The sequence below is a fragment of the Haemaphysalis longicornis genome, unplaced genomic scaffold (assembly GCF_048455015.1).
Source record: "Haemaphysalis longicornis isolate Haplotype H1 unplaced genomic scaffold, Haemaphysalis longicornis Haplotype H1 scaffold_3, whole genome shotgun sequence".
Classification (NCBI taxonomy): domain Eukaryota; kingdom Metazoa; phylum Arthropoda; class Arachnida; order Ixodida; family Ixodidae; genus Haemaphysalis; species Haemaphysalis longicornis.
This window is the reverse complement of record NW_027526335.1, coordinates 97,145,273-97,158,744: the sequence shown is the minus strand read 5'-3', so window position 1 is coordinate 97,158,744 and position 13,472 is coordinate 97,145,273. Positions and strand designations below refer to the sequence as shown.

General features: G+C 44.0%; 1 protein-coding gene across 1 annotated transcript in view; it reads left to right on the top strand.

Moving 5' to 3' along the window:
- The window catches only part of LOC144173337 (acid phosphatase type 7-like), a 33,991-nt gene that overhangs the window by 14,804 nt on the left and 5,715 nt on the right, over window positions 1–13,472 (top strand). The window contains exons 5-9 of the mRNA XM_077701818.1: window positions 2,821–2,918; window positions 3,619–3,690; window positions 8,455–8,569; window positions 10,958–11,071; window positions 12,164–12,292. Coding sequence (XP_077557944.1) covers window positions 2,821–2,918; window positions 3,619–3,690; window positions 8,455–8,569; window positions 10,958–11,071; window positions 12,164–12,292 — 528 coding nt within the window. The remainder of the gene's footprint in view (window positions 1–2,820; window positions 2,919–3,618; window positions 3,691–8,454; window positions 8,570–10,957; window positions 11,072–12,163; window positions 12,293–13,472) is intronic.

The window sequence follows — 13,472 nt, the reverse complement described above, 5'->3', positions numbered from 1 at the left end:
GTTACTCCTTTCAATGTAAGGTGCCTCTTTCATTCTGTTGCTCTGGTGAGAGAGTAAAGAGCAGCCCAGAAGCTGCACAGATTAGCCTAAAATATTGCCAACAAGCTAAGGAATAGAAACCGGCGCAGCAAGCCCAGCGTTTATCAAGTCCACTTGCACCAGTCACATCGGCAGTGTTGGTTCTTTTGGCTAGCACGGAATATCCCTCATCGCTCTCGGAAGATGCAGAAGCGGACGCACCGCAGATAATGAGTTTTAGGGGATGGTCCTGAAATGTGAATGGAACCCCTTGGCATCATCTGTCTTCCGGAATACACGTCTCTTTGCATAGACAAATGGTTCTTGCTTGCTGGCAGCCACCCATGCAAATGAATGCGCAGTGTACTTATTAATTTCTTTCATCCACCGCATTCTTTATATCAATACTGAATTAAAATGTCTCACGCGCAGAGGATGAAGATCAAAGCGCAGGCGTGGGCTATACGCAGTGTCATTGCGGGATCAGCATCCATTAACAGGCACTTCAACCTCTCTTCGTAAAGAAACGATGGTATGTTGGCACGCCGAGCAAAAGGAACCCGCTTCGCCCGTATCGGCAAAATACTGTGGCATGCTCCGTTCTATAATTTTTGGTCGGGGAAGTTTTCCTTCGAATTCCTTGCAAGAAAAACGAAGCGAAGCCGGTGTTTGATGCCTCTTGAGAGCTCTCGAACTGACCAATATAAAAAGCACTGCCACTTTATTACAACATTTACATTTGCAGTATTGCAAGCAAACGGTGACGTTGCATGCAGTGTTTGTTCTTAAAATAAGGGCGGACTACGGCGTGTAGAACCGGCGCAGAAGCCTCGTCGTAACTTGCGCATGCACCACGGCAGCGCTTCTCCAATGCTGTGATTTTATGCATCGGAGGAAACCACGTTTCATTGTTTAGTTAGGGCTACCTCTTGTCTTTATCTTGAGAGCAACTTGCGTACCTAATTCGATAAACATACAAGTAAATATTTGTTGAGTTATGTGGAGCCTAACTAGCGTGAACAGCCTTCAAAAATTATCTTGGAAGATGCGAGTCACTACCAGGGAAGGTGAATTTGGTCCTTGTAGAAGGGCTCAGCCTTTGGTTCTACGCCGCAGACAATTTAAGGTACACTTCCCGCTCAGGCTGTTTTAGGGTTCTACGTAATACATAGTGATTAACATGGTAACATCATTAAGAAAAAACAGATTAACGACTTCATGGTGCGGCAGTCTTGTCCAGTTGAGAAGACTAACTTACAAAAGCTGTTCTCCGCAAGCTGGAGTTATACGTGATATTATGAGAATAAAAAAAACAAATTATTGGACTAGCGAAGAAGTCAACAACTGAACAGATTTTTATACTCTTTCTTAATTTGTCTTGATAGCACTGTTGTATAAGCAGTCATCTGAGCGCCTTATTACGGGGTCAAGTGGCAAACAGGCAAGTTTGCACGATCGTGCGAAAAGCCCTCTCCGGTCCCCTGGTTGTCCTTAAAAGGCACATGCCCTGCGACAACATCCACGCGGGATGTTTACAACGCCAGAGCGACCACAGCCGCATCAGTATACCTGATCTTCAAATTTTGTTGCATATCGTTTGCACGCGCGCTGCTACGGAATGTACACGCTAATAGGGTAACTTATCATTGTAATCCATGCAGTGCAAATGAGGGCGTTGCTATTTCTCGCTACGCAGTAACAACATAAGTAATGATAGAACTATGAACCGCGAACGCAGGATGTGGGTCGCGCTAAAAACAACAGCATTAGTTGACGACTGTTGCGCAAGAGAATGCCTTTGAGCGTCCGTGCATTCTTGTTTACGTCGCCGCTTGACGCATTGTTAAGGGGCTGACAAGTCGATCGGTGATTACTCCCACGATTTTACCAGGCTTTAAAGAGAAGCTTTCTATGTGTCACTGGTGGCGTCCGGGCGAACCACAAAACGCACGGCAGCAAAGCCAACTTTTTTTGAAGATGACGATGATCGTGGGTGAAGACAAGAAAAAAAATGCTTTCAGTTATCAGAATCAAATATGGGTCCCTCGCGTTAAGAATCCGACGCCTATCCGATTCCGCCATTCTGACATGGTCGTAGCAGTTTGGATTTGGAGAGGGGTGCACGGACATACAAAATTAGCCAGAAATATTATGCACCCCTCAGTATAACGACGATGGTTGAATGCAAAGCCTTCTTCGTGCAAAATCCAATGGCGAAGGGCCAAAGTCAAAGCCGTGCGAAATCCTGTGGCGGAGGGTCTGAGTCAAAGCCGCTGCGAACAAAAGTCCGGACTTCGGGCGAGTCACAGTCAAAGCTCAACGAGTCAAAGTCCAAACTCAGACGACAACCACGAAATCTCTCACGGGGAAGCTTCGCGTTCAACCATCATCGCTGTTGGACGGAGAGGTGCAGGATTTTTTGGGGAGCTGTCTGGGTGCGCAGTCTCTACGTCGAATCTCAGAGTGTTTTTAAAGAGGCTGTACTCAACTCGTAATGATCGCGAAGCACGCTTCTTTATAAACCTGTGTTACAAGTGTACTCGCTCTCTAAATCTTCGCCCATCTTTCATTGTGAAATAGAAATGCATTTATTATTTATTTTTATAGCATTTACTTCCTTATATTTCATTGCTTAGTCATTTGGCAGTCCCATAATCTTTCAATTGCTCGGAACGTTTCTTTAGTTGTATATTGGAGAAAGTGGATTTCCTCAGCAACGAAAAATTGTGTTCGAAGATGCGTTACTGAGAAACCTAAGGTTAGTGGCGTACAGTTTGTGATGCGCGAATGTGTTTTTAACAGAAAGATGGGAAAGTAGGAGACATTTTCATGCGTCAGATTGAAACCATCGCTGCCTACGTTCCCTACATGACAGCTGTGGGAAATCACGAGGAAAAATAGTAAGTATACAAGAAGGTACAGTAAGGCTGTCCAAAGTTTTCGGGCTACATTAGCGCCACACAACAACCATGACGCTCACAAGAGCCGTTCATACTAAACAATGCCATCCCAACTACCTTTGTGTAGCGTAAATATCAGAACCAATTACTCGCTGGTACACCAGCGCTGTAACCCATAACCAATAATGAAGGAACTTTCCGGGTTCCCCTGACAAGAACAAAATGCAAGATATAAAGAAGTGAGACTCCGTTTTCAATAGTGAGCAGCCACAAACAGCACTAGCATCCCAATTTCCTAAACTTGACAGTGATGAGACACTTATTGAGGATTAAACCACGTTAATTTGACGTCATCATCTAACCTGAATAGTATAATGTTAGTTTTCTACATAGACAATTTAGCCTAGCGAATGCAGACCTCTAAATTATGTAATAGAGAGTATCTTTACCATACAATGCCAAGCAGCATCACTGAGAGGCTTTTTATACTTTTCCAAGACATAACTGCACAGAGATAGGACCTCAATTTATTAACAACTACCAACAACTTGGTAGTCACCAGACTAAACTAAAAACCTCATGGCTAACGGCTAACCTAATGAAGTGGCTAATATAGATTTGATTGAAGCAAGCTGTTACATCTTATTTGGATGTGTGTGTGTTTCTTTTTTATAACCGAAATTCTCTGTTCGTACCGCAGCAACTTCTCAAACTACAACAGTCGTTTCACGATGATGGACAAATCTGGAAATGTGAACAACTTCTTTTACAGGTGAGAGTCCCTTCGCATATAAACGTTGATAAAGTGCTACTTAAAATGACATTTTATTATTCGAGAATACATAAAGGCAGAATACACAAATGCAAAGCCTTGTATCACTTTATCCTTGTGTAATTTGTGCAGTAAAAGTGTTGTAATAATCCTTCGCGGCATCGAGGGTACACCCAAAAAACTTGCGATGAACACCTGTTTTGTTTTTAATGATAAAAATTACCGACATTCAGAACCGGAGGAATTTGCCCTATATTGATACCATCATGCCACAATTCCATCTTCGGTCCATCTAGACATTCTGCGGCTCTCCGAGCTTTCACATCAACTTAGCGACTACAAAGCTGTCTGTGGTTTGCCAATTACAGGTTTATTATTCTGCTTAAATTCCTGCGTATTTTCAGTCGGCTGGGTTAGGTCTGAAGTTAAAGTTAAGGCTTAACAAAACTGAAATCCACGCAACAAAGCCCGAAGCAAAATGCAGGTTTTGAGTGCAGATTTACAATTATAGATCACTGTCAATGGACTGTTAACGTATTCAGGTATATCTAAAAAGCTGGGTAAATTCCCTCCAGTGTCAGTTTTAAGGTTAAAGTCTTTATTCTCTATTTTCATGAAACGCGTAAGATACACGAAATCATCCTGAGGTACAGAGAATCGCACAGAAAACAGCATCGCGAGACGCGAGCCGGGTATCGCGCACAGGGAGAGGGAAACCGCAGTGTTGTAAAAGAGTCGTAGGTGGCCCTGAGAAGGGGCGACGCAGCGCACGCCGGAAAAAAGAAACAGGAACACCAAAAGATGCTAGGCCGGCAAGTGCAATACGAGCCGCCTTCAGATGTGAAGGTACCAACGGGGACGTACAGGTGGCTCCTGGCGGTGGCGAGCGAGAAGAACAAGCTCGTTAAGTGGAGAAAAGCGCGGGCGCAAACTTTAGTAGAAAGTTCAACAGCAGATGAACCGCATGGTCCAAGTAGGCTTCCCCCTTCACAGTCTTAAAGAAGTTGTAAGTACCCGCGTAGCTTAAAGGTATTTGCTCTTAAGATACGCAATAAAAGGAAAAAAATGCGGTGGATGCTCAGGACGTTCTAAGAACGTGAAGGCGAAACCATAGTTGGGCACTCTGTTCTCCTGCTATTGAACTTTCTGTTGAACTTTGCAGCTGTGATGGTCCCCACTTGACCAACCTCCTGAAGAGCACCCTCCGGAGCTTGTTACGCTCGCTCGTCGTCACCAAGAGCGTCCTGTTTGTCCCTGACGGTACCTTCACCTTTAAAGCGGCTCGTGTGCGCGGGCGGCACTGGCCTACCCTCCAACGGCGTTCCGCCTCGGCGTCCTTTTTGTAGCATGAGCTACACTGGCCGAGGTGGAGCAGTTTCGCGTGGCTCCAGGAGAGCCGTGCTCCGCAAGCGCGAAGAGCAGTGACGTCTCGCGACGCACAGCTGGTGCGCCGGAGCCGTTGGCGCCGCGACTGGATTGGATTGGATTGGATTGGAGTGGATTGGATTGGATTAACTTGGACGGATTGGATTGGATTCGATTCGATTGGTTTAGAAATCGTTTTAGCAGCACTAAGCATGACAATAAGCTAATCCTAGACAACCAGGAAACCTAAGAATAACCAGCTGAACCTTAGCTTACGCTGCGTATATCGTGGCATAGCCAAGCTAAGTCACTCCTAATTTTTAGAAGGCCGACTCAAACCCTCCTTCACAACTGCTGTTTCCCTCTCTCGGTGCGCAATCCCCTGGGTGTGCTCCTCCCTGGCGTGGCTGTGGCGTGGGATCACGGAAAAAAATTTTGTGGTAGAAATTCTATGTGGGAAATTTCTATGAGCAGGTTTATGGTAAAATTGTGTGTGTGTGTGTGCTGTAGGATATAAGATTCCTCAAGAGACGGATTTAAAAGAAGATACATAAAATACTCAATGCTTTGTTCTCTCTAAAAATAACCACTAGGGCCTTCTCTTTGTTCAATTTACAGATAAAAAGGTATTTGCAATAGTGTTTGATATTCAAGGTGTTCAATTCAGCTTTGCGCAGGAGTCAGATTTCTTCAGTTCCTGAAACGACAATACAAAAGAGAAGAAAGGGCCTGGAGGCTTAGCGCCTCTTATTTCAATTGGAGCATGCAAAACCCCTTAAAAAAGAGCTTTGAGTGGAGTGTCCTAAGTGCACTCATTTCAAACAATAAGGGGCCTGAATAACGTTCATTCAGGTTTGAATGTCCAACATTCAAGCATTTTGTTCCTTACTCGCAGAACCTAAGGCACCTTTGTGTCAAGAATACCGTAAAAAAAGACGAAACTGCCACAAACCGGCAACTAACACAACTATAAATGTGTCCCAAAATTCTGCTTTGATAACTTTGATAACACTTTGATAACACCTGTCCAGGGTGCACAAAAGGCATAAAAATAAGTAAATAAATAGAATAAATATTACACAATACAAAACAAAAATAAAGTCACTGGCAGTTTATTGCTCTCCACGCGTCATCTGTCATCGCGCTGGTAGAATAAAAAGATGTGGAACAAAATTCCCCGTCCACCTATTCGCGTTGTATTGCAATTTCCGGTCTTGCCAACTTAAGCTGTATGACAATGCGGTGAAAACAAAATAACACGAGAGCTTTGAGTAGGCCGTCGAATTTTCAAAAAAATATGACGCCACTATTATTCGTGTCGTAACATGAGGGCGCGTTCTCTCGAAGCTTTACTGTATATAATAATAACAAATGAAAGCACGAAGTGTGGTTCAATAACATCAAAAGCAAATGGCTAACTGACCCGCCGCGGTGGCTCAGTGGCTAAGGCGTTGTGCTGCTGAGCACGAGGACGCGGGTTCGATTCCCGGCCGCGGCGGCCGCTTTTCTGATGGAGGTGAAACGCAAAAACGCTCATGTGTACGAGATTTCGGCGCAGGTTAAAGATCCCCAGGTGGTCAAAATTAATCCGGAGTTCTCCACTACGGCCCGCCTCATCGTCTGTGCTTCGTCGGCGCGTTAAACCCCACAATCAATCAATCAATCAATCAATCAATCAATCAATCAATCAATCAATCAATCAATCAATCAATCAAATCTCTAACTAAAAGCACAGCGTGCAAAAAACGTGTACGCTGCAATTGTTCTCAGTAGCGTACATGCTGGTTCCGTAATCTAACCTATTGAACATACAATGGTAGTATTAACATTTCTTCGGGACACTGAACACGACATTACACTATAAATCCTCCGGCGTTCGATTTGTTCGCCTGACTGCTTGTGCGCGTTTCAAGTGTGTTTCTGTTTGTATATTTATGTTTGTAAAGAAACTTATCGTGTATGTCGTAGCAAGCCAGGCGGCTAGTCTCACTAACCTCGCCAGTTAAGTAAGAAGTTTATTTCTCTCTTTTTAACCTTAAAGCGTTTTATGCCCGGGTACATCAAGATCTCACCAGCGTCATATCCGTCGTGGAAATGACATCGGCAGAAAAAGTTCCATTGACGCGTCTCCGCCAGGATTCGAGCCACGAACTCTCGCGCCGCAACGGGAGGTACATAGCGCTCTGCCAAGTGCGCTATGTTTCAAAGCGCAAGTTTGTCTACGAACGCGCCTTATATCTTTCCCACGACCTTGTTCATTCAGATGGTGCTGGCGTCTAGGACAGGCGACGCGAAGTAGTTAACCATGACGCTAATGAGTGCCGACAGTTGGCGCCTCGATGCCACCGTCTTCGTCTACGCGGGACGCGGGTGAATTGAGGCCCCATCCTCCACCTACGCGGGTTTCGGTTTCGGTTCGGTTTCGTTCGTACGGTTTTCCAGGGGCTGTGGTTTCCGTCGAATTTACGCAATGGTCCGGCGCGTGCAATCCAGTGCCTAACGTTGATGCGTCTAACCATGCCATACCAGCGTAATATAAATAGCGATGTGCAAGTTGATATAGCTTCACAATCAGCGTTTAAATGCTCCTCTGAAGGCACATTTCGCTTTCGTGTTTTACCTATTCCTACTAAAGAGGGATCAACCACATTTTTTTTTCTTTCTCTCCGACAAAGACGCCTCTTTGACCTGGAAGGTTTACTCACTAGATTTCAGGAAGCACTTGTTGGTGTTTTTTCCTGCACGAACGCCAATCTTCAAACATCTAGCTGATACGTATTTTCGGTACACTGGTGTAATGGTTGATTGATTTCATGACTTAATCGCTTTAGTTATCCACTGATTGATTTCTATTGATGTATACATGTGGATATCTCGTAAATAAAAACAGATGGATTCTTACGGATTACATAATTTGTGTGATTATGGTAATGAAAATTCAATTTTTCGCATTTATTCGTGCCGGACGTGCAATTGGGTTGTGATGCGGGCATTAATGCAAGCTTGTGGATCAATAGAGACCACATCAGGACCTCCAAAGTGCCCCAAAATCTCGACACCTCAGCCTTTTCATTTTTTTCACCTTCATAAAAAAAACGATCACCACATCCGGGACGAGCACTCGTCCTCGGGCTCAACAGCGCAGCGCCGTAGCAACTGATTCACCCCAGCGGATGCACCCGTGTAACGGCTGAAAATTTTGGCTGAGTGCATAAGAAATAACAAATTTTTAAAAAAGGTACACCTTTATGGACAGGTTTGCGCAGTATTAAACGTTGCCTTTGCAAATGTTTTCGTATACGTTCTTTTTCTGTGTGTATCCTTGAGACAGGCCGTATAGCTTTCATCTACATGCTGTCTTTATTCTGCATCGCGACTGAAGCGTCCTTTTTTTCGCAGCTTCGACATCGGGCCGGCGCACATTATAAGCTACTCCACAGAGTTCTACTTCTTCCTCAAATACGGTTGGCGTCAGGTTCCACAGCAGTACTACTGGCTGGAGAAAGATTTGCAGGTATGTGCTCTTTTATCGCTCTCACTCACTCATGCACACACAGTAAAATCGAAGTAAGAAACACAGAAATGTTTTCTGACTGCGGATAAATTTACCTGACAAAGACTACTCAGTAATGACTACACTTATGCGTCTGTTTTAAAAAGATTTGTGGTTCGCTTGTCATCCTTCGGCCGCCATCTGTGTGTGATCAAAGTTCATGGGGCCCTTAGACCGCCCCTGTTTTGAGTCCTTGGTCAGATACAAGCAAAGATGCACGGGCTGCACGGCTCTTTCGGGTCTCGGTGGAGTTTTGAGAAGGCCTTTATTTCCAGGCTCTGTGTATGTGGCTCAACATCTTGGGCGCTTCATGCGACATCTTTTCATTTTGTATTTTTTTACTGTTTTTGTCTTCTCTTCTTGCATTGCAAACTCGCCGCAATGGTACGGCTAACGTTGCCGTCACTAATAAACTCTCTCTCTCTCTCTCTCTCTCTCTCTCTCTCTCTCTCTCTCTCTCTCTCTCTCTCTCTCTCTCTCTCTCTCTCTCTTCTTTGTCATCGTTCCGTGAGAAATTTGGCACCGTGTCGTTACGTCAAGACGGACTCAAAGCATGGCTTCACAGAGTTCACTGCTCTCGCCTAAAGACGAAGTCCCCTTCAGAGCACCTGCCCCCCTTATATTACCCTATAAGCTGTCGACGCACACAGGTTTAACTTAGGAATGGCGCTATACTAAAGGGTTTAGCAACGAACTTCTTGGTCAGTCTATCGCCTTATCTGGAAAAATGATAAGAGTGATACATTTGGTTTTGCGTAGACTTTTGGCATTTTTTTGAATCCCCGAGTATCTTCACACGCGATGAAAGAGGCGCATAAAGTCTTCGACATTTTTCGCCTCATTGTACTTTGGTACCTACTTCAAGAAAGCCAACACGACTCTCAAGAATCCATTCGACAGAGGGTAGTATAAAACTACGCGAGCACCTGTGGCGCCCTCTTTTCATTTTTCATTAAACGAGCAGGAATGAAGATTTATTTGAGCAACAGCGTATTAAGACGGAGATGTGGTCAACCTCTCATGTCCAGGACGTCGCGTGCATGCACCGAATGCAAGGCTCGTTGCGCCAGGGTTTCTTGAAGTTCCGGTGCTGACCTTTCCAGCGCAGACTCTTACTACTCAAGGGATTGGCTGATAGGCGGTTGAGGTTATGTGGGTCACGGCGTAAGAGGTGATTTTCAGCGTGTACGGTCGTGTGAGAAGAAGGATAACGAGATTTTCGAGGGAACTGTATGATAGGAAAATGTTTCTGTTTGCAGTATTTGGAGTGTGCATGTTGGTAATTTGAGGGTGAGTGGTGCGGATGATGATTCGTTCTTCTGTATGTGAAGTGGGGGTGTATAGAGTTGTAAGAGGGGCCGACGGGCGTTGGATTGCGGGTTATTGCTTTCATGCCGGTGGGGTGTCTTGTCAAGGAGTTGGGAGTTACCGGGTTTGAATTTCGTGGGTAGCAGTGTGCGCTGCCTCGTTCCCTGAGCGGCGGGGGGCACAGACGATGGTGAGTTCAATGCCACCAAGAAACTTTCGTTAAAGGTGATAAAATTTCATTACACCAAGAAATTTGATAAAAAGGTGAGACTCCTCTATTAAAGAACCCCTGTCGAGGTCCCAAAAGGCAACTTTAAGGGCACCGCACGGTCATTCAAGGCCAATATACGGTCCCCTGCCATAAATTTCCCCTTATTGGCGAGAAAATATAGGCGAGAAGTTATTAGCTCAGTTTATCCTTCTCCAACCGAGTTTTGTATCATGCCACGGCCAGTCTTAAGATGGCGAGACCACCAGGCGCCAGATGTGTGATGATTGACCACTTAATATAGAAACAAGCAACAACTAGATACCCCCCCCCACCCTATCCCTATGCAGATGCTCTGGAATTTCAAACTGCATCGTACGGCGAAGCTTTGAAGGCATATTACAATCCAATCTTTCTTCCGTCGTTCCAGAACAACAGTTTCATTTTCAAGACTCACTGCAGTGCAGAAACGCAAGCATATCTTTCAATCCTCGTTGTTTTTATAAATAAAATCGTTTCTGTTTTGCCGAAATCAATGCAGATCTATTTTGGGGAACCACTGCAATGTATAAACTTTGTTTAATTTCGTTTTCAGCATTTTGGGGCAGACCAACTGTGTGCTATTTTACACCATACCCAAAGACAATAGGATAATATTTAAGAGTTCGAGCGAGCGAAAATGTGGGCTGCTTCCACGTAAATGTAATTTCGATTAGATCCCATTGACAGACACACAGGCTCCCACTTCTCACCTGTCTGCGCTCCCAGAGTTTAAAGAAATAGGCTTCCGCGAACATAATTACCATACAGCTGTTTCCTATTCGCTCATTTAGGAAGCAAACCTGCCGGAAAACCGAGCCAAAAGGCCGTGGATCATCACAATATCGCACAGGCCGATGTACTGCAGCAACCTTGGATTCAGGGACTGCAATTCAGACACAAGCATTGTAAGTTTTGCCCACCTCATCTCAATTTCCTCGCACGCCTATTCGATTACTTTAGCTTCAATGCTCCCCTTATTTTGCATGTTTATTCTTTAGCAACGCATAAAAATAAAAAAAAAGAAACAAGAGGTTGGTGTTGCGCCTCCCTAGTGGGATTCTTTCTCCCAACGAGATGAAGTCTGGTCGGCGGTCTTTTATACACATGGAGTACTTAACATTACCGGAGTAATTTCTTTACGTTTGGCTTTAGAATCTTCGTTTTAAATAATGTTCCGCAAAAAAAGAGATTGGAAATGCGTTGCCCGCAACTCACGCCAGTTTAAGTTAGGCGCGTTCACCATTTACAAGTACGGTCATAAAACCCAGGGCACTTGCCTCCTTCGGGTTTCTTTTTGTTTGTTTGTTTGTTTGTTTGTTTCTCAGGCGCTAGGCCCTCTTCCAGGGCACTCTGTTTGCCTGAACGTGAACATGAATAAACACCATGCCAAGTTATGTTTTATTTTTTTACACGTGCGTCGTTACTTGCCTGCTGCCGCAACATACTTACCCCCACGGCAATTACTGTCTTCCTAGGCGCATTCAATTATTACGCACATTACAGATTCGCACCCGTGAGTTCTATTTTCCTTCGCTTGTCACGTATTGACCGGGAGTTTAAGAACACGTGGTTGTCTTTGTATGTCGCTACTTGCGGCTACAAGCACATTTGGAAGGTACTGGGCGTCATTTAGAGCACATGTTTTGTTGGCGCTGCAGATATTTTACAACTTCAAGCACTTGACATGAGGCTAAATACAGCACTCGCGTCATTTACACGTAATGGGAAAATGTTATTACTAAGATTTATGTGCTGTGTTAAACATCACAACTCCGTCTTTAAACAATGCTCCTTTTTAACTATGTTACCCTTTTTCTTATTAATGTCGGCCTCTAATCTTTCCTCCGTAACAGGTTCGAAGGCGCTAAAATGAAATTCTACGCATTAAATTAAAAGAACAGAAAAATACACAAAGAACATAATCTGGCCGTGCGGACGATATTGTGTATCCAGGAGTGCCTTTATTCCGACAAGAATACACTTTCCCTTCCACATAGGCCCGTAAAGGTTTCCCACTGACAAATAAATACGGCCTGGAGAAGTTGTTCTTCAAGTATGGCGTGGACCTGCTGTTTACCGGGCATCAACACTCGTACGAGCGCTCGTGGCCTGTCTACGACGGCAAGGTTGGTTTCGGGCTGCGGATACTGAACGTTGCCCAGCTACGTGCGAAGAGCTGGGAGGCTCTGCTGTACTTGAAATGAGTTTAAAGAATGCGTTCACGTTGAAAAATACATGGAGTTCTAACCGTACGATTTTATGATATAAGCTGCTGGATAGAAGCAGTTTAGAATTTTGAATTAGTTTAAGATATGTACCGTTTTGTCGATGCATCGAGTAACTGCATAAGAAATTGCTTTTGTATGCAAATCCTCCTGTGCTCGGCAGTCACACACACGGCGGTGAGGCAAGTTCAACACATTCACCAATGAATTAGAAATAAAAGTTAAAATTATCTAGGATCCATGGGCAACAACATTCATCGTCAATTCAAGCATGCGTGAATTTGTAGAATTTTGGCGGAATATGACGCTATATAGATTGGAACAATTAGTCTGCTCATGATTATTAAACTAATTGTTAGAAGGAATTCTTGTACACGTATGCCCATGCATTATTGAAAACATGAATCGGAAGAATACTACTCATCACCAAAAAAAAGTGCACATTGAAAGGCAAAAAACTGCGATATAACAAGCCGATGTTAGTTCAAGGACAACGTAAGAACGCTAACTCTAGCCAACAATTTGTATGAAAATAAATTGAATTCACAACACGCCCCTGTCGCAAACTTTCCATATTAACAAGAACAATTTTCGGGTCCTAACAAACCAAAAAGAAGTTATGTACCATGAATAAAACACATAATATATATTAGCGGATAGTTAAATTACGTCGCCTTTTCAAAATTTGTGAATATGCCTGGCTTCAGAAGAAAAGTATACCCATAGGTAGTATCTAAGCTTTCATAGTGGTGCAGTGGTAAGAGTCAGAAGCCCAGGCATTGTTGACGAGTTATGACACTGTTAATGAGCGGTGGCTTTTGTCATTATCATGAATTCAATTTCACACGCCAACTCCTTCAAAAGATGAATTACCCCTGGCTTGTTTTCCTACCGTAACTTTACCGTCATTATTATTTTTTTCGCATTGGTTTCCAATCATAGGCGTGATTACGTGTCAGTAAGTTGAAGTTATCGTAACTGCTATTTCAGTGATGCAGTTCGGCCCAAGTGACAAACCACAAATGAAATGGGTGTTGCATATATTGTCAATTATTGCGCTTTCGATTAAAAAGCAGACATG